The 26,141-nt window shown below is 38.2% G+C and overlaps 1 protein-coding gene across 1 annotated transcript; it reads right to left on the reverse strand.

Moving 5' to 3' along the window:
- On the reverse strand, positions 1-24,701 carry LOC111870506 (post-GPI attachment to proteins factor 6). The gene is made up of 13 exons (XM_023862852.2): positions 24,560-24,701; positions 23,890-24,061; positions 20,114-20,327; positions 17,747-17,874; positions 15,951-16,246; positions 15,386-15,690; positions 13,941-14,081; positions 11,462-11,670; positions 10,493-10,647; positions 9,424-9,656; positions 6,278-6,472; positions 4,285-4,431; positions 1-2,874 (listed from the first exon to the last, which is right to left on the reverse strand). The coding sequence occupies exons 1-13, from the start codon at positions 24,636-24,638 to the stop codon at positions 2,677-2,679; spliced, it is 2,472 nt and encodes an 823-aa protein (XP_023718620.1). The 5' UTR covers positions 24,639-24,701; the 3' UTR covers positions 1-2,676.
- Between the last annotated feature and the right edge of the window lie 1,440 nt (positions 24,702-26,141).

The raw sequence follows: 26,141 nt of genomic DNA on the forward strand, positions 1-26,141 counted from the left end.
ATTGTTGCACTTAAGACGGAGTTTGTCTCATATATATTGTGTGAGTGTAACAGGATGCTTAAATATAATAATGGAATTGGAGTGTTAATCATCAAATCATCATGCTTGGCACTTGCAAATATTCAAACACATAAAGAAAAATACATAACTTTACAGCTTGCCTTGACCTGTGACTTCATGTCTTTGTTCTTAATACAGTGAAATATAAAGCTGCTATTTCAGGAACTTATAAACAATTCTGCATCATACATGAACAAAACTAGTTCATTACATGCCCAGTCTTCAGTATATGGAAGTATGACCAAAGAAATAAAGATATATCAGAATGAAGCTGAGAGAAGCAGTAATTCTGCTGTACTGAGGCCCCTAGACATCACATTCAAGATGTCATGCTTCTGACCCCATTCAGAAAACCTCTCTGCTCATGTCAATGTTGACAGTGATAACCTTCACTAGGACACATGCTTTGGGACAGAAAATGGGAGCCAGAAGGCAATAAAATGGTAGACAGAGAATCTGTTGTCATCCCCACCATCTGGGGGACATCCCTCTGTAGCCTCAGGATAGCTGTTACATCACTTCCAGCTCTCTACAGAGTCAAATAATTATTAATGCTATATGCAGTTATTCTAGTTGAATGATTTCAGTCTTCAACATTCTAATACACTTTGGCAAAATACACTAAGAAGAAAGAACTACCACACTGAACATAAATTCAAGGCTGCAGTGCATACCATCTGTGAATATAATATGCTAAAGTTTATAATCAGATTGCCAAACTTAAATCATACACAAGCATTAAACTGAAAATTTTTAAAAATAAATTGTACGATATGAGGGTCATCCAGAAAGTTTGTGTAGCACTTGGCAGGTCAACGAATTGCACCATTTCAAGGTTAATGGGTCTTTCAGTAACAAGCCAAGTGAATGATGCAATGGGCATGTGGATAGCTCATCGTGAAGGTTTGCCTGCCCTTATTAAAAATTTTACACCAATTTCTCACATTTGAGTCATTCATTTCACCTTCCCCATACAATGCAATAAATTGACAGTAAATTTCAATTGGACGGTCATTTTGTGCATTCAAAACCGGATTACAGCTTGCACTGCCCAATCAGTGACATTCCTGATTTTCTTATTGAATTTAAATAATACAAAAGATTCCAAAATGATAGAATCAGTGCCGCATTCACTTGGTTTGTCAGTGAAAGACTAGTGAGGCCCATTAACCTTAAAATGATGTAATTCACTGACTTGCCAAATGCTATGCACAAAGAGTCATTAATTTCTGGATGACCCATATAATACCGTGGTTTGTGTGACATACATTTTTAAAAATTATGTACACGTTTGAGTACACTTTAGTGACACACTTCGCTTCATTTTTTAGGACATAAAATGAATGACACAAAATCAGTTCAAACTGTAAAACTGACCACCAATATGGACATGTTTCAATGCACCTATAACGGTAAAAGGTGTGTAAATATGTTATTTGCTTTAATGTTCCAAATGAGTTACTGTATACATACCAATATTAATGTCAGTTCTTGTTTTAACATAGTATCTTCTACCAGATTAGCTGAGAGGTTCTGTTACTGATAAGCCAAAGAAAATTTGTTGAGATGATGAGCATAAAACATGTAAAACATGAACAGGACTTGAACCCATAACCACAAGAATACTGCCAGTTATAACATGCTCTGAAGACTTCAACTTTTTTACAAAATCTGAAGTCAACTTTGATAAACAAGACACAAGAAAAAAATGCAACATTTAGAAAAACACTTTGCATTGTACGCTAGCATAAAAATGCAATATAATTTTGCTTTAATATTCAAATATAAAATGAAGGTCATCAATTACATGTATTTCAAACTTCATCGCAATTACTGAGTTAAGATAGTAATAAATCCATCAGCATTCCATAATGAAATCTACATGTTAGGATGAAATGCAATGAAAGATAATATAATATTAAAATTTCACACTTCAGAAAATCTAAACATGGCACATGAGACTTAAAGATGGTCTATTTTGACAATTAGTTTCGTGTAGTGGGGGAAAAAGAAACTTCAGCACTATGGGTCATGTGACACAAGAGAAACAAAAATTCTCTATCTGCAACTTTGGTGAATATTACTCAAAAAAAGTTATATTTGAAAAATGTAAAAATATATGAACAACTTATTTGTACTTACTAACAGTAAAATATTTTCACTGGTTGCCTTATGCCTCAAGAGCATGAAGCCAGTTAAACTGCTGACATTTATGAGAAAAGACATTCTACTAAGGACAAGAAAACAGACCACAAGAATAAACATTTTATACCAATTTTCACAATACAAACATAGATTTCACAAGAAACATGGCTGTCAGAAATTGGCCAATTCCTTCTATCTGAGACTTCATAAAATATAGTTTCAAACACAATCCAATAGCGAAGCCAACACCTGACTTGAGATACATAGTTTGTCATGTAATTTCAAAATGGCACAAAAATTGGTATTACAATACACTCACTGTCATATAATAAATAATTTCTTCACAATATAACATACATACCAAAGAATATACTATTAACAAACTATGCATACATACAAACACACAATATATATATCTCAAACTGAGGTAATAAAACTATGATTATGTAATATGAAAACACATGTTCACTCTCATGACTGAGTGGTCAATAAATTGTCGAGATCTGAAGTGACAACAAATACAGGACTTGCTGAATAGTAATCATTGACATCAAAGAGCTCTGATTCATTTGATCCTTGACATGACCCGTATTGTTGTCGGCTGCATCTCCTTGGCAGTAAAAATACCAGGGACAGGGCAATCACAATATGCCATGCACTGTGTACATACTGCAAGAAAGACAAAGTACAGAACATAAACTTAAAGCTATCACAGAACATTAAAATATAGAAGAACAAAATGAATAACATTATTTCTATGTCTTCATCTTCAACGAATAGGTTTTACTTCCAATTGTACTTATTTTCACTCAGGGATGTTGTATTTTAGCGTCCTGTTGCACTGATTCTCGTCCCTGATATTGTATGTACTGGCCGTCTTGTAGTGCACTCAACTTCACATGTCACTCCACTACATGTTTCGGCAACATTGTGCCATCCTCGGGTGCGTTATTGACGCTAAGCTATTGCATTGCTTGCCATCATGTGTCATTCATAAAATTATTTAAAATGTACATTCTTCATCAACTATAATAAAATTTGTATACACTAAAACTTGTTAAGATTTATCATCTTATGCGTCTTAATTAAAACTCGCGTATTGTATGGTTCTTCCACTATGGGAGTCGTTTTTCCTATATTTTGTGTGTACTGTGTCTTGCTATGTGTCCTTCCTTTTTGGCTGCGAGCGTTGTTCCCATAGTGGAAGAACCATACAATACGCGAGTTTTAATTAAGACGCATAAGATGATAAATCTTAACAAGTTTTAGTGTATACAAATTTTATTATAGTTGATGAAGAATGTACATTTTAAATAATTTTATGAACGACACATGATGGCAAGCAATGCAATAGCTTAGCATGAATAACGCAACTGAGGATGGCACAATGTTGCTGAAACATGTAGTGGAGTGACATGTGAAATTGAGTGCACTACAAGACGGCCAGTACATACACTATCATTCATTCAGGGAGTTTTATATTTAAAAACACAATTCTGCAGTGGGTCATAATATACATAATTTGTATTTAATATATTTTTGAGCTACTATCTTTAAATAATAACCAGAGTATTAAGACTGAATACATTCACCAACATCAAAATTCTTGAAACAACAGCCTTTATATACACAGTTTTCCTTATGTTCCTACACAATTGCTTTGGCTGAAATCACCATCATTTATAAATAGCTTAAAAAACAAACTGGAAATACAACTGGGGAAAGAAGTTGTAGGAAGAAAGCTGTGGATAGTTAGGAACTGCTTGCTATGATAGAAGTACTAGAAAATAGTCCTCATTTTATATAAGATTCTTCCATATTTGTATTGTTAAGAACCTGACAGTACTGAAAATTTTCCTCATTATAAGCTGTATTCATTCTGTTGTGCTTATAAAGACATGACTGCCTTGCATTCATACGGGCACTGAATGGACTAACTACTGTTAAGTGTAGTTATGTTATAAATACATTTACCAAGACTATTTGATTACTTCATTACACTTTTTTTCATAAAAAATACTTTCCTGCTTCCCTTGAAAACTGTATTAACAGTTTCAGAGTAAGTGTCATGTAACATACCTGGTAATTGGCCTCAGTCTCGATGAATGCAAAGAGAATGAGACCAATAGCCGCTAGTAGAACTCCTGGCAGAAGAAGCAGCACCAGTGAACGTTGCAGGTGGATGCACGTTCGCTGGCGACAACAGCGTATGCTCCATGCTGCCACCTGCAGTAATTGTAGAACATATAAAGAAACTAATATGAGGTACACCAAAATAAACACAAAGAATCAGTTATTGAGGTTAGCTCTTTCTAAAGGATCCAACTGAGCAGGTGTCCTCCCCCCTCACCTGAGGATAGAAACAGATCCACTTTCCGAAACACTGTTTTTTCTGGTTTCTAGAATAAGGGACGACTGACAAAATCCAAAAACCCAATAATTTGGAGTATTATACACAGCTGTCAGAACTCTTTGGGGTATACAAAACAGTCCTCAGACCACCTAGCTAGAAATCTGTTCACCCAGATCTGTCCACTGATGGCTGTTGAACTGTTACTTCAACAACCAATGCATGCATGCTGGCTTTCTTTGGTCTAACAGTTAAGAACATCACTCAATGAACCACAGCTCATGTTGATTCAATCTGTAATAGCGTAGACTTTCTTCTGCTGAAATTTTAATGCTCTAATAGTTTCCCATGCTCTATTGATATCCACATCATCATCCAAGTTTTCCAAAGCTGTGACCCTGTTTGAGGTTTGAAGGTGACACCATTTTTACCCTCTACTTCATTTAGTTTCTTGAGGTTAAACTCCCTACATCAAATATTTGCATTCCTTGTTTCTACAGAGCCGGTCTCTCCCTAACTTTTGCTACCTCCAGAGAGTGATCCATATCATAATCACCTCCCCGGAAAGATGAACATCAAGTATACTTAAATGCCATCTGCTATCTACCAAACATGGTCAATCTGACTGCGTGGCTTCCCACCAAGAGATGTCTGAGTAAATTTACAAATGCTACAATGAGGGAACATAGTACTTTTTACTACTACATTTTTTGGGCGAGGCAAAGTTTACTACTCTAACTCCATTTTTTTCCCCCTTGGCACTACAGCCCCAGTGGGCCTAGCCCTACCTTCATGAACTTCTTAGTTCACTTCGGTTTTTCTAGATCTTACACATTCGGTAAGACTCCTTCGGTGGGTGATCAGCTCGTCGCAAGGCCTCTACCTGTACACAAACACAGAAAAACGCACACAAACAAACCAAACATCCAGGCCCTGAGTGGGACTGGAATCCACAATCCCAAGTTTCAAGCGAGCAAAGACAGTAAATGCCTTAGACAGCTCTGCTACCGTGACCGGCACTCTAACTCCATCATCATTAATAATTTCATGCAAACTCTCATTCCCAATTTTTGGTTTAAAAATATCTTCCCTATCTATTTTGGCACTGAAATCTCCTACCAAAGTTTTCATGTGGTACTTTGGCAAATGATCAAATACATATTCAAGTTCCTCACAGAAGCTTGTCCTTTAAATCATGGGTTTTGTCCTCTGTTGGGGCATGAACATTCAATGATATCTGCCAGAACTTCAAATGTATGGATTTATACTGAATGTGACTGGGGTTGTGGGGTAAGGGGACTGGGGACTAAAGATGCAGTAGGAACTATGAAGTGTACTATCATCTGGAATGTAACACTGTGTAGTCAAGTAGAAGTTCACTGACGTTTTGGAGGAAGATGGAAGTGTCAAACAATGAAAAAACCTGCTTCTTGCTGGCTATTTGCCCGGTTTACCCTTCATCCAAGATGATGGGGGCATTATGCTGAAGGGAAACCCAAGTTAGCAGACAACAAGAAGCTCCCAGCAAAACCTAAAACCTGCTACCTGTTGGATACATACTTGGTTTACTTTTCAACCCTAAGACAATAGAATTATAATCCTCTGAAACACTAATGAAATTCTACCAGAATACATGGCATTCCATTCCGGAAAATAGTATTTTTCATAGTCACTGCTATCAAAATCTCAATTCACACACAATAAGAACTTATTTGTACTGACCGGTATAACAACTCCTAACCCAAAGGGAATGATGAACACTAAGAGGCCTGTACGGTTGTACTCAACTCCAACAGCAATGATGAGAACACCAACCATGTGTAAAGTAGAGGCTGCTCGTGGAGGGATACCAGCTATTGCTATTAGTGTCACCCAGAAGGCGAGGATGGAGCAGAAGAAATCACAGAACTGCAAAACCTATACAGAGAAATGAATTTAGCATACAACTGACATAAAACAAAATCCAATATTAATTTCATACATATCTTATAGTATTAAATGAACTGCTGTAAGAATTTAACACAGCTTGTTACTAACAACACAGGAGAAGCAAGCCTGCAAAATGGCCAATTTCTCACACATGTACAGACTCCAGGCTGTCACTGATAAGTTCTCTAATCACATCACAGCACTCAACCACACATCACATGAAGTATTACTATGACAGCTGTCACTACATGTGGTATGTACCACAAGGGAATTTCACTGTGAGACAATGCAACTAGGCCTCCAGCTGGGTCTGCCTACTTTCTCTCTCACATTCATCAGTCATCTGAGTACCATGAAGCAGGCAAAATATTTTTCTTTCTTCTTGGGGGGGGGGGCTGTTGTATCACTACAATCTGTTTATTTATCCAGACAACACTGCTCTTTGGAACCTGATCAGTTTGAAATTCTGTATTGTTAACCATAGCAATGGAAATCTGTTCCTATCAAACGTACATAACAGAGCTGCAGGTTCATATGCAGTGACCATGCATTCATATGTTTCACCCACTAAATACCCTCAGAATTCTACATACTCAAATGGCTACATTTGGTCTGCAATACTATCTAAGAAGAGCAAAACCTGGATTTTACATTTCTGAAGGGACCATTTAAAATGATTGTAAAAACAAAGATATGAAAATTCATGAAGCTATTAAAACTAAATACATTAAATTAATAATGTACTACAAAATTATTGGGGATAATCACCGTGGGTTTTGATGTAACAGACCAACTACAGATCAGATATTTTGCATTTGTCAGATATTGGAGAAAAAATGGGAGTACAATGAGACAGTATATCGGCTATTCATAGACTTCAGGAAAGCCTATGATTCAGTTGAGAGGAAAGTATTGTACAATATTCTGATAGAGTCTGGGATACCCATGAAACTAGTTAGGCTGATTAAAATATGTTTGAATGAAATGTATAGTAAAGTCTGCGTAGGTAAATATTTTTCTGATTAATTTCCTATCCAGAATGGTCTAAAACAAAGAGATGCTTTATCACCACTCCTTTTCAACTTTGCTTTAGAATATGCCATTAGGAAGGTCCAGGAAAACCAGGTGGGACTGAAATTAAATGGGACACATCAGCTGTTGGTCTATACCAATGATGTGAATCTACTGGGTGATAATATAGATACCATAAACAAATACACACAAACTTTAATTGATGTAAGTAAGGAGGTTGGTCTAAAAGTAAACACAGAGAAAATTAAGTATATGTTGCTGTCTCGTAACCAAAATGCAGGGCAAAATCAGGACATAAAGATAGGAAACAGACAGTTTGAAAATCTGGCACAGTTCACATATTTGGGAACAATGATAACTTATCTACACCTGATTCAGGAGGAAATTAAGAGGAGATTGAACTCGGGTAACGCTTGCTACCATTCAGTACAGAACCTTTTGTTTTCTCGTCTGCCGTCTAAAAACATAAAAATTAGAATATACAAAACTGTAATTTTGCCTGTGGTTTTGTACGGGTGTGAAACTTGGTCTCTGACATTAAGGGAGGAACATAGACTGAGGGAGTTTGAGAACAGGGTGTTGAGGGGAATATTTGGACTGAACAGAGATGAAGTGATAGGAGGTTGGAGAAAACTGCATATTTAGGAGCTTCATAACTTGTACTATTCTCCAAAGAATGATCAAGTCAAGGAGGATGAGGTTGGCAGGGCATGTAGCACGAATGGGGAAGATAAGGAATGCATATAGGATATTGGTGGGAAAACCAGAAGGAAAGAGACCACTTGGAAGACCAAGGTGTAGGTGGGTGGACAATATTAAAATGGATCTTAGAGAAATAGGATGGGATGGTATGAAATGGATTGGTCTGGCACAGGATAAGGACCAGTGGAGGGCTCTTGTGAACATGGTAAAGAACCTTTGGGTTCCATAAAATGCTGTGAAATTCTTGAGTAGGTGCAGAATTGGCCGCTCCTCAAGAAGGGCTCAGCTCCATGAGTGAATGCCTAGATACTGTATTATATTAAAATTTTAATCTAGTTAAATGCACCGCCACCGCCAAAGCTGTCGTCGTCATGGGATAGGCCACGGGCCTGTTCCCTTTCAAGACTACTGAGAAAACCATCTTTTCCTTGTTCTGTTCAAGTCTCTCCTTTCTCTAGGACAGCAATTAAGAACTCCTTTTGGTAATCTTATTTCCTCCACACATTCTGAATGTTGTCTCCATTTACTCCTGTAATACTGTATTCTATCTTGGAGCGCACTTATCTCTAGGTCTTCTCTTACTGAAGCACTTCGGAGATGGTCTTTTAAGGTAAATCCTTCAAACCTTCATAGAAAATTTATTTCTGCCAACTCTAGCAGTTGCCAATCTCTCAGTCACATGACCCAGCCCTCACATCCGTACATCGAAACTGGAATGGCAGTAACCTTACAAAATTCCAACAGACCATCTCTTCAAACTTTCTTATTCTTTGTTCTTAATTATTCCACACAAAGTTTGAAATTCTACTAATCCTTGTTGACAGTCATGGTTAATATGTTCCTTCCTTTCCAAGGTAAATGTGCCACCTGTTCTATAAGGTTTTCATTATGACTATTTTACTTCTTACAAGGTATTTCCATAGAAAGCTAGTACTTATCATTTTTCAACTGAGATTTTAAACTTATATCTCCAGGCAATATTATTTGATATATTGTAACCATTCATTATAACCTGCCTGTTACAAATATCAGAGTATAACACAAATTCCGTATGCAGGAGACAGAAATCACACCACTGCTTTAAAAATGGAATGACTTCATCTTAAAAATATGACTGGATGGTATCTAGATGCAGAAATACTGGAAATCACTACATACATAAATTGCTTGTATGGGAAGCCATATATCCTATATAACACACACACCTCATATTTTGTGACACAGTACGTGTAGAAATCCTGGTCACAGGCATGATAAAAAGTGGAGAAGATCATTGTGGCCAAATATATAAATGCTTCAGTAAGCAAGTGTCGACGTACAGCAAGCAACACAGCCGGAAGGAAGAACACATTGCTGAGCGTGAGAAGTAATGTAGTGAGTAGCAACAGGCTCTCTGGTGTGGCTTTACTGCCATCGGTACAGCCCCAACCTTTATAACCTGAAACACCATTACAAATGTTACAGACATCTCTAATATAGCAATATTGCAAAGTAGTCATACAAACTGCACTGGGATTAGAAACAAAATTTCTGCGAAGGACCTGAGAGCCAATTTTCATTCTTAAACTACTGTGAATCATTATAGACACTAGTAACCTGTGTGGAGGTGGGAACGAATGCCTCCACCATGACCCTGCAAGTCATAGGAGGCGACGAAATGGGAAGTCTCAAATCTGAGACAGTAAAATATGGTCGTGAGTCCCAAGGGACTCGGACCAAAGAAAGACTGTGCAGCATATACAAAAGACAGACCCGTTCTCTCATCAGAGAGAACGCCCCACAAAAACAAGGCTGTAACTTTCAAACAGTAATAAATGTCTGGTCATGAGACCCAGATGGGGCTTGACACTAAGACTTACTGACTGACCATCAGCCACAATGTGACTTTGACTCTGACTTTGACACAGACACTACTGAGTGTAGCAACACCCATAAGGAAGACTCTTATAAAATGCATATCACTGGCATAGAAATATAACCAAATATTACAGAGTGGGCAACAGTGACTGCCAAGGCACATGGTAAAGAGTCTGCAGCAGACTTCCATGTCAGCGAACATCTTCAGTGACATCAGTGTCACTCAAACATCAGTGCCATCACACTGGCATCACTGATAACAGGAAATTAAGAAGTAGGCAGGGTGGCCTCTAGCAGTATGGCATACATATCGAGTGTCATGGAAGTATGTCAAATGGTTCAAAAGTCACTGGTGGAAAAGAGACAGACATGGCAACATGGTGGTATGCAAAAAATTCACACATCATTTCTACTGACCTCCCAAGCAGGTGCATGACGTAAAAAAATGGAGACCTTTATGAGTCTCCTGGCAGATTCCTTTGAGGCCACAAGGCTCACCAGCAAACACACATGGCTGTGTCCGAATATCCAATGATACCATTACTTCCTGTACAGGACATGGCACAACAGAACTGCAAATAAAGACATAATTAATTTTCATATCACTTTTATATGTCTGTTAAACATTAATCAGAGTTCTCTTAGGATCCTACATATGGCATTCTTACAATAACAAGTAAAACAAACTGAATACTTCTATCAGGCAAAAATTAAAAGATTCCCCCTACATGCAAATGCTTGGACAGTGCCTTAAAATAGGCTACAATTGCTTCCAACCACATTCAATAAAATTCATCATTCACAACTACCTTCCAGTTCAATGCAGACATGCAGCTGAGGCAGTATTAAGGTGGAAAAAGATGAGATAACAAAGATATCCCTGTAAGAGTCCGTGAAGGCCCACAGGGCTGTGAGACCTCGAGGCTACCAAATTTTCTCTAGACAGTCACCTCACAGATGGTGGTAAGGTTGGCAACCATACACACCAGCCAACCTTTAGCCCCCAGGAAGTCCTAGTACTCATTTCTGTGAGAGGCTGAGTCAACCCCAGGGCCATAGTGCAGCCAGAAGGATTGGGTAAATTGGAAAAATCCACCTCATCGGGACTAGAACCCGTGACATTGTGGCTTGTGGCACAGTGCCTCAATCAACTATGCTACTGCATGCCATTAAGGTGGAAGGATAATATTAAAATTAGTCTTATAGCCACAGAGTATAAATTTAACTGGGTCAGAGGTGATTATAATGGCAGTCTTTGTAAACATACTAATATACCTTCAAGTTCCATAAAACTGCACAATTTAATGACCAACTGGGTAACTAAGGAAGAACCCGTACCATGAAATTACTAGTAATTATATCACTTTGATTTCAAGAAATTCTTACCTGTTATATATACATTTTGCTTGGAATGCAATGAACCACATATCGGGCTCAGGATATGGCACAAGTTTTGTAGCATCCGCTGTTGCTAAACCTTCGGACGAAATGCTCAGCATAAGCTCAGGAGGGCACTCAATATTACCATTGTTACGAGAAGGAACCCGTCCCTTCCTAATGCAAGCTGTAACTGTTAGATATTGACTACTTGCATTCTGAAAAATAATGGATATGAAGGATTTGAGGTTTTCGCGGTAGTGACTATGAAGAAAGCCGTCTTCTGGGATGTGGCACCGTGTAGATATTGTGTGAACCAACGTTTTGGAGGAATGTGGCTGCAGCCACACACTCACCCTAGTTCCTCGCTCACGGATTTTTTATACCCTGAAGATGGAGGTGATACATTCCTCCAAAACATCGGTTTCCACAATATCTATCCAGCGTCACATCCCAAAAGAGAGCATTCTTCAATGGATATGAACATGAAAATATCTCCCACTCACAATGGACCCACAACTGTGTAACAGACAGACCAAGTAAAAGTACATAAACTATTTCCAGTCAAAGCATACATCTTGTGTGAATTTAAAGCCCCATCTCCTCTATCCCAAGGAAATGTACATCCATTTAAATCCTTCAGCACTGAGGAATAAGTCCTGTTCTGTTCCTATGAGGATAAAGAAAATAAGCTGCGATGGTGAATAAGAGATGTAGAGAACAGGGATGTGACTTCAAACTCACAACCACAGGTAACAATAATGCCATTTCATCATATTTTAGATTTGTTACAATTTCTGACACCAAATGTGAATCCCAACTGCCATCTATATCATAACACATGACACATACCAATGAGCTGCAAAGAAATCCTTTTATAACCATGGAACAGCTAATGCAAACCTCTGATTGTGACAGAAATCAAGTACTTCTGCGTCACAACATTCAATGGTGAGCTTAACCAAGTCATTTGCAAACTACATCAAATAAACTTATCATGTTTGCTCTGAATTATGTTCACAAATCTGCTATTTCCTTCTTCTTTTCATAATTTAATGGATCAAAATACTGTGAGAAATAAAATTTGTGACATCTGAAATGCTAATTTGCAATCCATTCCAAAGACTAGAATTAAACACAAATATAACACACATGTGAAAGCCCTGAATTTTTTAGACTGAATCCACTGTGACACTGTGAAGTTAAGTGAAGGTATTTTTTATTATTATTGCTATAGGGGTGGAACTAAGTCCCTTGTACTGCGGCCACTTCTCGCCTATTGTACTAGCCCCAGATGATAGGTGAGGGTTATTCTGGAGCAATTGGTAGAACGAAGATTGGCAGGGGAAACCAAAGTACTCGGAGAAAACCTGCCCCAGAGCCACTTTTTCCACCACAAATCCCACTTGACCAGAACCGGGATTGAACTTGGGCCGCCAGGTGGGAAGCCAGCGACTAACCGCTTGAGCTATGGCGAGGCCCCTATGTGAAGGTATGTTCGGAACACGATGACTCACCATGGCCAGTCCCTCCACGGGTATCAGACACAAGGTTTGCTACACATCATTGTTGAGTGTGACAAAATATCCGAGAACAGAAGTGGAATGCTTTGTCACTCCCCTTCCCAACCAGTCCATATGCTTTTGAGACAAACAGTACACCAATATAAACAGGATCTCATGTAACATACTTTCCAAGAACTTAGTGCTGATGTCCCCCTTGGCAGAATTTAGGGATATCTCTTCTCTTTACATGGATGGGGTAAGAGACAAAGGAAGTTGCTTCAAAGAGTGTCTGGGCTTGCATAGCCATGATGAAAAGGTACCCCCTACGGACCCATCAGTGTCACCCTGCCAATAGGGAGAGAAAAGGACATCAAAAATCTTTTGGTCTATTATGGTGTGGGGACCTCTGGCACTACATAATCTCAAGAGGAGTTGCTCTTCTAGATGACTAATGATTCAAAACATAACAGCTAGTCCTACACCACTGGCAAAGTGCTACTTTAGACCTCTACATGGGAATATCTGCCCACTGCTCCCCACTCTACACTGTGCAAATGTACATAGGTCTAAAGGCTTCTGGGGAAGCGTTGCTAATTATATAGCAGCTCCCAGTCAGTAGTGTACATGTCACAACAGCACAGTCACACGAACAGTTTTATGACTGATGAAGACTCTTCACAATCTGGAATCCTGAAAGAACTGTGTGGGGGTTAATCACTTACGGTCTAGGCTCAGAACCTTGACTACAGGCAACAAGAAGAATTCACTTAGCCTTCACATCTGAATTCCTCAAAGGGATACACAAGCTTGAAGTCACAATCAGAACTGTGGGACAGTACCATGAAGATGGGAAAGAACCCTACTGGTGAGACAAGAGCTTATACAATGGTACAGATGACACATGAAAATGGCAGAAATTTACACGAGGAAAAGGAAAACTTGAGAGCTCCTTTTGAATCCCATTAAAATGTGGACTGACCTACCTTGATAGGTATTAATAATTCATCCAAATGGATATTAATATTTAATGTTCCACCAATATCAACAAATGGCAGTATTTCTAACTGTACAATCACTGGGTATAGGTCTGTTAATGCTACCCAAGTTGCATACCATTCTCGACCCTGCAAGAAAACAAAAAACAATAATGACTTGAAAAACAGTAAAAGTAAAATACACACTGAACAATATCATTCCTGAAGAGCAACTCTCAAGTTTTATATCTTTTATATCTGGCCTTGGCAGACACAAATTATGCTCCTGCACATACATGCACACTAGATGACCAATGAAATACAGACAGGTATGTACAGATTGCTTAAAGACTAAATTAATTCAATGATTTAATTATTAAAAAAATTGCACATCTGAGAATGTAAACTAATATTATTAACAAATGTATTACTGCAGCAATTTTGACAAACAACACAATAATAGATTTGCCATTATATGACATTACATGACATAAGTTTGGGGAGGAAGTATATCTACATGCCTCTCATTCTCAACTTCACCATCCATTTTTGGCTTCTAGATTCATTACAAACTGCTCAGCCCATGCTGACATCCAAAGATGAATGGTAACCCAGAGGAAGTTTCCAGAATGACTTTGCCTGTATAAAGTGCTGTGCAGTTCTCAAGTGAAGATGAGTCTTGTGAGCTAGAGACGAGTGTGACAGTGCAAATGAAACATTTTTTCCATCGTCCAGTATTCTAGAAACTAGAAAATATTACGTTTCAAAAACTGGATTTGTTCCCATCCTCATGTGAGGAGGGGAAGACGCCTACTCAGTTGGGTCCCTGAGAAACAGGTTAACTCAGTCACTGGACACCTGTCAGATTCACACAGCTATGTAGTCACCTGAGACCAGGCTAATTCGGTGGGATATAACATGAAAATATGCAATAAAAATTGTGATAGAGAATGCACAGGTGTGGAACTATGATACAAAAGGAGGTAGAGATTTGTGCTACAAACCTAGCCAACAAAACCAATTTCATGAGCACCAATGTAAAGAAATGGAAAAAAATTTTGAAGACTTAAGACTCAAACAAAAAAAAAAAAACACTATGCTAAATATCAACAAGGATAATAGCATCAAACAAACTTCCAAATTTCTGAACACATACCTCGTTACATTCAATACAGTTTTAAGGCACACTCTCAGTTTTTTGATATAATATTGAATAATCTTTGGAACTTATGAAGTATCCTCATGTAATTAGTGCACTTAACTGAATAAGACAAGGGGGTAAATATTAAAAAATGACAAGACACAACATAAGTTGGCAAACTATAAATCAAGTCACAAATAAATCTTCATCAGTTTTACAAACGCAATGAAATTATGAAACCTTGATAGATCCTAACTAAAGGACCATATATTACTGCTGTGCTTTCCACAAGCTTCCCTGAAGCAATACCAACCTGTAAAAGGAATGTGTCTGCAAAGTCCTGTGCATGTTTAATACGAGCCAATTGGAATGTTGGGAGACAAGGGTCATTAGTGGTATCCGCATCTTCTTCAGCTTCTGATTTATACTGAGGAATGTTTGTGCCAGCCAAAGAGCCAAGGTCATGGACTTTGCTGCTATTTGCAAACACAATAGTGCTTGCCCAGTCTGATTTCACTGTATTGTTGCTATGTCTTATCATCACTGACTGAGTAAGAGATTCCGTCATTTGAGCCAATTGCTTTGCAAAACTTCTGCCTAGTGCTTGAACACTGCATTCTATGAAAAAGCAAACATTTATATTAAAATTATAATCAAAGACCACATGACATAAGTTTATCAAACAGAAACAAACTCTGTCGCCTTGAGTCCACAAGTGAACTATGTTCTAGCACATGTCAAATTAAGTGGTAATTCTTATGCATGTGTAATTAAAGGACAAATCAATGGTCTCCTGATGACTGCATCCACTTACATTAAAACTAGGGTAAAATATTGATTCAGAATACTTCAACTGTCTTTACATGAAATGTTCTTACCTGTTGTCGTTACAGCCACGTTAAAACTGACTTGAGACTCCGACACTACTAACAGATAATAATAACCATCAGTGAATGGCTCAGTTTCAGTGAATGTAAATTCAGACTCAGTGCTGAGGTTTCCAATAACAATCCTGGGATTGAAGGTGGGCAAGGCTCGAGCATGCAAAGCCAGACTCTGAATGCAGTCTGGCATCGTGTCACTGCTGTTGTTAAACAATGTCACTGAATTCACACGAAACTCGCAGTTGGAAATCTTTACTGTGAAGTGCCATGTACCAGCAGGAATGAAAATCCTGGAACAAGAGTACACAGAATGTTCACATTATAAATAAAAAAGATATAAACAGAACCAAATGTTTTTTTAAGAACTTCATATAAGGAAATTTGTATATAACAAACAAAAAGGTGACGGTACCTTATTTTGCTGCTGTAGTTGATACAAAACAATTAGTTACATGTGTCTATAGACCTACACAAAGTTCTTATAAATCTTGGTACCAGAATGTAAAACAAATTCCCCAGGTGAGAAATACGTTTATTTTATTTACAAAAGGAGAACAAATTGCTAGGTCCTTTCACATCTGGGAAAAACCCAGGAAGAACACAATCTATCACCTGCTTCTGTATTTCAGCACCCCATTGCAATTGTTCAACTTAACATCCATTATTTATTGTCTGTCAATATTGCAACACTCTTCCATTCATCACTCAATTTTAGTTTACCACTATACGAGTACACCTTGACACTACATGTTTCGGCCCCAAACGGCCATCTTCAGGTGTCTTGATATTTTACAAATATTTTATTAAACTGTGTTAAATCTGCTACACTGTCTTAATTCATGTTAAAATCCCATGCTGTAGTCCTCTTTTCTAGGTAAAACCAGATAAATCCTTTAAAGTTTCTATTATACCCACGTTATTTTGATGCACATTATTTCACCTCACACAGGGTGTGAAATAATGCGCATCAAAATAAATAAATAAAAGAAATGGGAAAGGAATACAGGAAAAGGAGAGGAGACAAATGGATAGATGAATGTAAGAAAGGGGGTGAGGGATTTTAACATGAAGAGCAGGAAAGAAGGGAATGACAGGATGAAAAAACAGGAGGTATGGAAAAGTAATGGGAGAAGGAGGGAAGGAGATAAATACATGAAAGGGTTAAAGGAAACAACAAAGAAAGAATTATCTTGCCCATCACCTTGATGGAACATACCCTGATAATAATAGGCTATAAGAGGAAAATAATTCTAACGGCCATCATGAAATGTTTACATCCCATGGTGAGCTCATGACCTGCACTGTTGTAGGCCTTTGTTTATAAGATTTATGAAGATAAAGAATTCTTCTTCTTATAGGAACAAAAAAAAACTCCGTGATTTTAGTCTGCAAGCGAACTATACCGACCAAGCGACCGCCGCTTGTCAGTGAAGTTCAGTGCCAACTTTAGCAGATAGATGGTGTCACGTGGTCAGCGCAACGAATTCCCATGGCCCTTAATTTCGGTTTTCTAGATCAGAGCCACTATTTCCTTGAAACAGCTCCTCAATTATCCTTACGAGGCTGAGTGGACCCCGTTCCAGACCCACTAGTTCTCAGAAAATCTGACAGCACCAGGGATCGAACCCAGACCTCTGGATCTGCAGCCAGGAACTGTAACCACTAGACCACAGAGGTGATCCCTGTAAGAACAATGGGATCACAAATAAATGAGTTCAATATATGTCAATTTGGACAGAAACTAAGGTACTTCTTACATCCACACAAGTAAAGACATAGGTCATACTCACTTGTAATACGAAAAATTATCTATAGTAACAACAGTCTTGGGTACACCAGGGCTCACAACAGGAATCCCCATAACCTGAGACCAGAGAGCCACTGATCCAAGGCTGTAGTGGCATTTGTGACCCAATCCCTGTTAAACAGAGGTCACACTGAACAAGAAGATGTGAATTTTATCACAATTTCTCAAATGCAACTACCCCACTTCCTCAGTACTTTTCTGGAACCTCCAAGTTTAATTAGATTAATAATGACAGTCTTCTTCCATGTAACTATTATCTCTCCAGTAAGCAAAAATCTTTTGTATGCTCTTAACACATCAGATAGCATCTCATACTGTTATAAATTCCATGCAGATGTTCCATGACATGTCTGTCAACAGAGCTGTGAATAACTGGATGTGAGCATCAAAAGCCACAGACATGAATACAAATGATTTTTACTGTGAAGTCTCAAAAAATATTATGAAAATAATGCCATTATATTCAATGCACTGAAAGAAGACATCAAACAATAGGGCATGGCACATTTTAAAACTCACTGAAGAAATTAATTTTCAGTGCCCTCCTCTATAATGGTCGCTTATTACTCATTAGTTGCAAAGTCAAACATATTGTAACATGTCTTGTTACTGAAGACGCCGTTCAGATTGTTAACTGGTTTATTCAACAACCTACAAGTAACAGCTACAATTAATTATCACACAGTTGCGGGGTTTCACACTTTATAACCCTAATCGCAATAATCTGTTTACACTGTTGCGGGGTTTCACGATTTATAACCCTACTCGCAAATCAATTCACTCTGTCTTCAGTAGTCTACACATTTACAGTACGGGAGCTATGTAAGTGTCCCTGTATCACACACTCCCAATTACACAACTACACACACGTCCGGTTCTTCTTTCCGCGAACGCTGCTATACTCCAACTGTAGGCTGCTGACTGGAGAACTGTCTTCGGCCTCTGATACACTTTAACTCTCTCCGGGGACGGCTATAAGTTAACTCGACTACAACTCAACTCGGCGATGGCCACATTTCAACTAACTCACGCTTACCGTTCAGCCGGCTTTTATTCCATTCGCTGTTGCCTGTTGCCTGCGTCAACAGCATCGTTGTGTGCCACGTCACAGTAGGAATCGGTGCCACGTCGCCGTGTTTGCGTATAGCCTAGCAACGCTGTTACCTCACGTCATCTTACGTCACCGCGCATTGCGTGTTACGTCACCATGCGGAGGGGGGTGACGGAGCGCTGACTCACCCGCCACGTCACTGCTGGGGGGGGGGTCTCCGTTGCGCAACGTCACAATATTTTAGCTTGCCAGCAAATCAGATGAGTTTCACCACCTAATACAGCATCATTACAAATGACAGTTCCAAAATGAGAAGGTGCATTTAGTTTTCCTATTGCCTAATCATGATCTGAAAGATCACGATAGACCATAAAAATCTTAGTGTAGCAATCTGATACAATCTCACCTTGGAAATATATCAACTTATCACCTGTCATTATTTAAAGTAAATGATAAAAGAAAAAAGTCAATGTTCAACTTCTACTGGAATGCTCATATACACTGAGAAATTACACTATATACCTGTCTCTAATTATATCATCCAAAAATTGGTTATGTAATTAAGTGAACAATAATGCCATTCTATTAAAATTGATTACGTAAATCTAACTATACTCAACTGCTTAGGACTGCATCCAATAGCAGACTATGGGATTAGTCATGTTTCACGCTGAAACAATACACTTTAAGCACTTGCTCTACAACTCTTACCAACCTAAGTAGTGAGAAAATTCGGTTTTCTTCAGGGATATGATCTCAATTCACAAGTTCTGGGGATTAGACATACATCACGGTTCAATTCAAAAGGAATGAATATTTTCCCTTAAAATAAAATTGCCTGGACATATGTTCACAAAATAAATGTACTTATCTATACCATCACAAGTATTCACATATCTTAATGCAAAAGTTCTTCAACAAAGGTTGTCCTTGTGAAGTATCCAAAGAATCAATACAAAAAAAAAGATGAAAACAAACTCCGTGGCTTTAGTCCGCAAGCAAACTACAACGACCATGCAACAGCCACTTGTCAGCCAAGTTAATGCCAACTTTAGCAGATAGAGGTGTTGCGTGGTCAGCACAACGGATCCCCATGACCGTTAATTTCGGTTTTCTAGACTGGAACCCCTACTTTTCCATTCAAGTCGCTGTTTTCAGTTGAAAAATAACAAATTACAACACCAGCTGCAGGTTCTTTCATTCTAAACGTCTTGGACATATTAGTAGGAAACATTTTTTAACATTCTGCATATATTTCAAATCTACATTGAGCATAATGGGTCCAAAACGAAACCTCACCTCTTGCCGCACATGTTGGTCCCAATGCGAAATATAAGCTGCCACAAACCAGTTCCCAGGGAGAGGGTTGTACACGGGGAAAATGGTAGCATCATGTGGCTGATATGCTGACTTGGTTGTGATGTAATGCAGCGAGGTCCTTCCTGTGTATACGTTCGGTGGGAAGCTCGAATTATCAGGACTCATCACAGGATAACTGCCATGTTGAATGTAGCTGAAAAACCAGATGCAAGGGGAAAACGTCCCATTTTTCTGCCTTTGTAATAGTTTTTTTCAAGCTCTGTTATGTAAATAATCAATTACTATAAGGTGTCTGAAAATGAATATACCAAAAAGAAAAACGAACAATTTTATTGTTATTTTTGATAGTGACTTAATGTAATATGAATATCTGCATTAGATTTATAAATTTTAGCCTGTTATCAATACTGATTGGTACTTACATTATGTTTCAGCAGAAACACAGTTTTTGATAATAAAGAAGTCCTCAGATCTTACAAGTCCTCAGAAGACAGCAAAATCTGTGATATTTGTATATGATGTGATTCAATCATTCAAGCTCAAAAGCATTTGCAACATGAACTGAGCAAACCATCACCTAACAACACACCACACAAAATTGGATGGACCAGTTTGAGACAATGGAATCTCTCCTGAAGGGGAAAGCCAGGGCTAGGAAAGTTTAATGAACGGATCAATGCTGTTTGGTGGTGTTAGGCAAGAGTTGCCCTAAAAGCCAGTCTAAAGAGCATCACTTGATTTAAACATTCCGAAAAGCTCTCTTCATAATATCCTATATAAAGAACTGAGGTTCAAATTTTATAAAATGAAAACAGTTAAGGAACTCGTAATTCCTGGGCTTTTGGACTTTGTCTGTGATATGGTGTCCAAAAAAACTAGAAAACATGATGTTTCGAAAACTGGATCTGCTTCCATCCTCCATCGTACTCTGTTGGGTCCCTTAGAAAGGGCTAACCTCAATCACTGCACTTTTATAAAATGGTTATGATTAGAGTAAATGGTTGTCAATAATTAAGTGGACAGAATCAGACAAACATTTATCAAAACTCATTTTTGATGCTTAAACTTTATTTCACATGTCATATAAATCTGATCATCACTACTGCAGGATATGGGGAGAAGAAAATCTGAACAAATGGTATGAACATGAAAGGGATTCGTCTAAAGTAAATATCTTGCACACCATGCCATGTTCTGACATCTATGGACCATACTTCTTTGATGACTGCACTGTCTCCAGCATTCTGTACCTCAGTGTGCTATGACAGGTCTTTATTCCACAGCTCCAAGTCTTTCAACAGGATGTAGCACTGCATCACTTTGTTTAAACTGTTAAAAAGAGTCTTTAAACCAAATCTTTCAGAGCGTTGGATTTATCAGGAAAGAAGAAGTGACCCATCCATTCATCTGACTTAAAACCATTACTTCTTATCTCTGGGGTTTTTAAAAAGCAAACTCTACACTAAGAAATCACGGGACTCTGAAGAACATCAACATTGCACTGTGTATACTGTGTCAATCATCCCTACACTTCTGTTCAAAAATGTTTTTGCAGGGTATGAATGTTGAATCAGATTGATTACAGTGATAGATGACAAGTAGAAGTTTATTAACAAGTGAATAATATCTAATAACATGATCTCCTTATTCAAATTTCAAGAATCTGGCAGATCGCAACAACCAGCTTCATTCAGAGCTGAAGATCTAGGCAAATGTTTTACACGTGTGTTGTGATATTATTTCTTTAATTTTTATATCCTGCTTGGACTATTCTGACCGCCTCTGTGGTCTAGTGGTCAGTGTTCCTGGCTACAGATCCAGAGGTTCGGGTTCAATTCCCGGTACTACCAGATTTTTTCTGAGAAGTAGTGGGTCTGGAACGGGGTCCACTCAGCCTCGTGATGATAATTGAGGAGCTATTTCAAGGAAATAGCGGCTCCAGTCCAGAAAACCGAAATTAACGGCCATGGGGATTCGTTGTGCTCACCACGCGACACCCTCTATCCACAAAAGTTGGCACTCACTTCGCCGACAAGTGGCGGTCATTCCGTCGGTATAGTTCCCTTGCAAACTAATATCACAGAATTTTTTTATGGTTTGCTTGGACTATTTTGTGGCCCCAGTATCTGAGCCTAGTTTTTTCAGGTTCAAATTGCTCCTGAAAAGCTGGAAAGGTATAAAACACCAAGTACTGATCAAATTCTGCAGCACTGTTTCAAACAGGAGCTGAAACATTATATTCTGAAATCTATAAACTTAATTAGATCTGAAAAATAAAAAAAGAATACATCAGTAGCATGTCATTGCACCATTTTATAAGACGGGTGATAAAACTGCATTAATTATAGAGTAATATCACTGTTACCAACTTTATACAAAATTTATCCAATATTTAAGTCTCATCTTCTATGATGTGATGATGTGTAGTACAGTTGAAGTTCCATGATACTTAAGAGAAATGTACTGCCTCCACCTTCAAGGTTAAAGAGTGCTTCCTCTCTGACGCCAAAAATCCAAGCAGTATATACCTCTGTAATGCTGGAAAACTTTTCTGGGAAATCCCAGAAGACAGTACTCTTCAGTCACTGGTGTGAGAAACTCATATCCAACATAATTATCCAACATTATCAAGGTTAGCTCCATATGTAGACAAAATTAATGGGATCATAAGTGTGGATTCTGATATAACAGATCATACACTGCAGTCAGAATTTGGAGAAAAGATATGATTAAAATTGGACAGTAAATCAGCCATTCATAGACTTCAACAGGGCCTATCATTCAGTTACCTTGGAAGCAATGTATAACATGCTTATTGAGCTCTGTATATCCATGAAATTAGTTAGGGTAAACAAAATGTATTTAAGCAGAGGATATGTTGTTAAGTACAGCTACTTTATTATATGTAACAGGAAATCATTGCAGCATAACAAATCAATATTCAAAATCACGCTATTCAGTAAGTTAAATTTATTAATAATATGAACTACTAACATATAATGCTAAAATAAACTACCATAAAAAGCTCCATCACCATTAATCCACAAGTAAACAATACCGAAGGAGTGACCACCATTTGTCAGTGAAGTTAGTGCCAACTTTTGCAGATAGTGGGTGTCGTGTGGTCACTGCAGCAGATTCCCATGGTCGTTAATCTCAGTTTTCTAGACCAGAGCTGCTACCTTTCCATTTAAGTGGCTCTTCAATTATCCTTGTGAGACTGAGTGGGCCCCCTTTAAAGACCCACTACTTTTCAGGAAATCTGGTAGCACCGGGAATCGAACCCAGGACCTCTGCCCACTATACCACAGAGACGGTCGTTAAAATAAACTACCATGCTCGTTAGAATTCTTGAGTGTCTAAATCATCCAGTCCAGTACTTGGAAGTTTAGGTCACCTCAGACTAAGTCAAAGTCATTAACTGACACTATAAGGTCTGTGGAGAATATTAAGGTCATATAAGAGCAAATATGGTTCTGGTTCCAACTACTGACACCCCAGTCAATTCATGAAAAAGTTTAGGACTCTAGATGCAAATAAAGAATAATGTCACTGCTAATTATAAAATTATATTGGACACTGTCCACTGTCTTAGTAAAATTTAAAATTACATGAAGTTCTGGAAGCTGGATCCACTTCCAACATCAGGTATTAAAAAAGGTGAAGGATCCTACTCAGTTGGGCCCTTTGGGCAGAGGTAGTCTTGATTACTGTCACTGTTCAGTCTCTTAAAATATATCTTAAGAAATGCTCACATATGAACGTCTTTAATTGGGCATTTTGGATTATCCATGAAAGCCGCAAATTCCCATGTTGCTACTCTAACTTCTGGTGGCACAGTGTAATGAAACAATGTCACGTCAGCATAACTCTTATATGGATGTAACATTCCTTCCTGGCTGGCTTCAGGAAGGATGCCATAAGCACCTATAAAACAATATAACACAATCCAAATTAAAACAGAAAAATATTGCATTTACTCACACGTTACATTATATTTAAAGAAACGAGTAAAATATTCGCGCTTCAAAGAATAAAGCAGACAGAAAAATATTGCATTCACTCACACGTTACATTATATTTATAGAAACGAGTAAAATATTCGCGCTTCTTTGTTCAGTTACAACTTTCAATTTTTCAATTCTGAAGACTGCGAACAAATACACTTGAAGTAAATATGTACATAAAATTACAAAACAATGTTATTTTACGTTATAAACTACGGGTAAAAACTGTCCAGTATTAAATAGATCCTGTTCCGGAAAAGAAATGCTGAAATTCTTAATACAAATATGCTGGGCAACTTTCAACTTTTGGAATGACAATAATAAAAACAAATGTCATATTAGTACACAACATTACATTTCAATAAGGCAGATGATCATCTTGACTATATAACAATTACAGATGAGGCAAAAGTCACACCTGTTATGCTAACAATCACAAGCACCCTTAGCTGCAACTTCCACACATAACTGTCAAACTCTACACAAGGAACCACCATATTTTCCCTTGAAATATGTACGGAGGATGTGACGCAACGGAACTCATTCTTTGACCCAATTCAGAAACATTAATCCATGGAGCGCTACAGGTAATTAACTACAAGACGGTTGTATCCCAGAAGGTACTTCAATATTTGGTCAAAAGCACAAATGGGACTAATACCAATTTCACACGGCCCATCTGAGGGACCAGCCCGTAGAGTAGCCGTAATCATCTTAATCATCAAAATGCTATGTAGTTTTGCCGTTGATGCTTGTACACTCCTATCGCTAATATCCGTGTTCGCCTGTGACTAACAATTGGAACAACAAAATACTAGCCCATATCAGAATAATTATTGGAAACTTCTTCTCGTAAGGACTAGTTAAATTATAGGATTACGAAGTCACCCATGATGACACATAAAGACGAAATTTTAGCTAGAACTGCAAGAATCTCCCGTTCAGACCCCGTCTCTCGAAATTCGTTTCAGTCGAGACTAGGGCCGAGAATAACTGAGGTTACTGAAGGAATCATCGGGTATTGTGCATGGACTTTTCATGTAATTGATACATGTTGACCGCTTTATGTTAACCCTTGTTTTACTCTGATCGCTCCCGGCAATTGGGGGGTCAGACTAGGATAAAGGAAAGGGAAACGTGCAGAACTGCCATCTCTACGAATCTTACATGAACTAGATAGTCTGGAACGGTCTGGAAATGAATGGAAGCTATCATTATATTAAGAAGGGAATGCGCACAATGTGCATAGAGTAATTGTTTTTATTCGCGACTGTAGTCGGTTATTGATGTGGTTAAGTTTTTGCATATGGTAATGTGGTATCTACTGCACTTTTTATCACAGTGTTTATACACACACGCGTCATATGCTTCGTGGAAACGTTCGTTCTTGTATATCTTGTAGTGGAATCCGTGTGTTGCCAAGCTAGTAATTGTGTGTCGTAATTTTCCGTTGGGTCCTGTCCCGGTTCTGCCAGTCATTGCATCAGTGCTGTAGAAGTCTTCCCATATTTCCTCTCTTTTTTGTTTTCTTTCTTTGATAACTTCCACTGAGTTTTTTGTGCTTGGCAGTTGATATCTGAGTTGTTCTAGTAGGAAATTTTCCTTGCAGAGTTCGTATGTTAGTCTGGATGGTCTGGATTGTGTGTTCTTAGGAAGCTCTAGCGCTAGTTTAAGGTATCTTGCCTTCACTTGTTCTCTTTTCCGCAGGTTTTGTTTGTATAGTTTTCCCCAGGTTATCTCTATGCCATATAGTAGTCATCATCATCAGTAATCTGTCAAGACGACAGGTCCACAGTCTCTTTCAAAACAATTCCTCCACTTAATGCGATCTAGAGCTTTCTCCTTCAAATGACAGTATCCTCTTCTGTCCCCAAGGTCATCCAGCATCTTCTTACGTCTTCTTCCTCGTCTTCTTGTCACTTCTATCCGCCCATCTATCTTTCCTTCGATAGCTTCTTTTAGAAGGCAGTTTCTGCGTAAAACATGACCAATCCAATTAG

Source organism: Cryptotermes secundus, unplaced genomic scaffold (assembly GCF_002891405.2).
Source record: "Cryptotermes secundus unplaced genomic scaffold, Csec_1.0 scaffold51, whole genome shotgun sequence".
Lineage (NCBI taxonomy): Eukaryota > Metazoa > Arthropoda > Insecta > Blattodea > Kalotermitidae > Cryptotermes > Cryptotermes secundus.

Coding starts and splice junctions, on each gene's coding strand:
- LOC111870506 (XM_023862852.2), bottom strand. CDS start 24,638: ATGGTGGTTCCTTGTGTAGAGTTTGACAGTTATGTGTGGAAGTTGCAG. Junction 20,328..23,889: donor CCAATTAAAGACGTTCATAT/GTGAGCATTTCT, acceptor CTGGTTTTTCAG/CTACATTCAACATGGCAGTT. Junction 11,671..13,940: donor AATTATTAATACCTATCAAG/GTAGGTCAGTCC, acceptor ATTATTTTTCAG/AATGCAAGTAGTCAATATCT.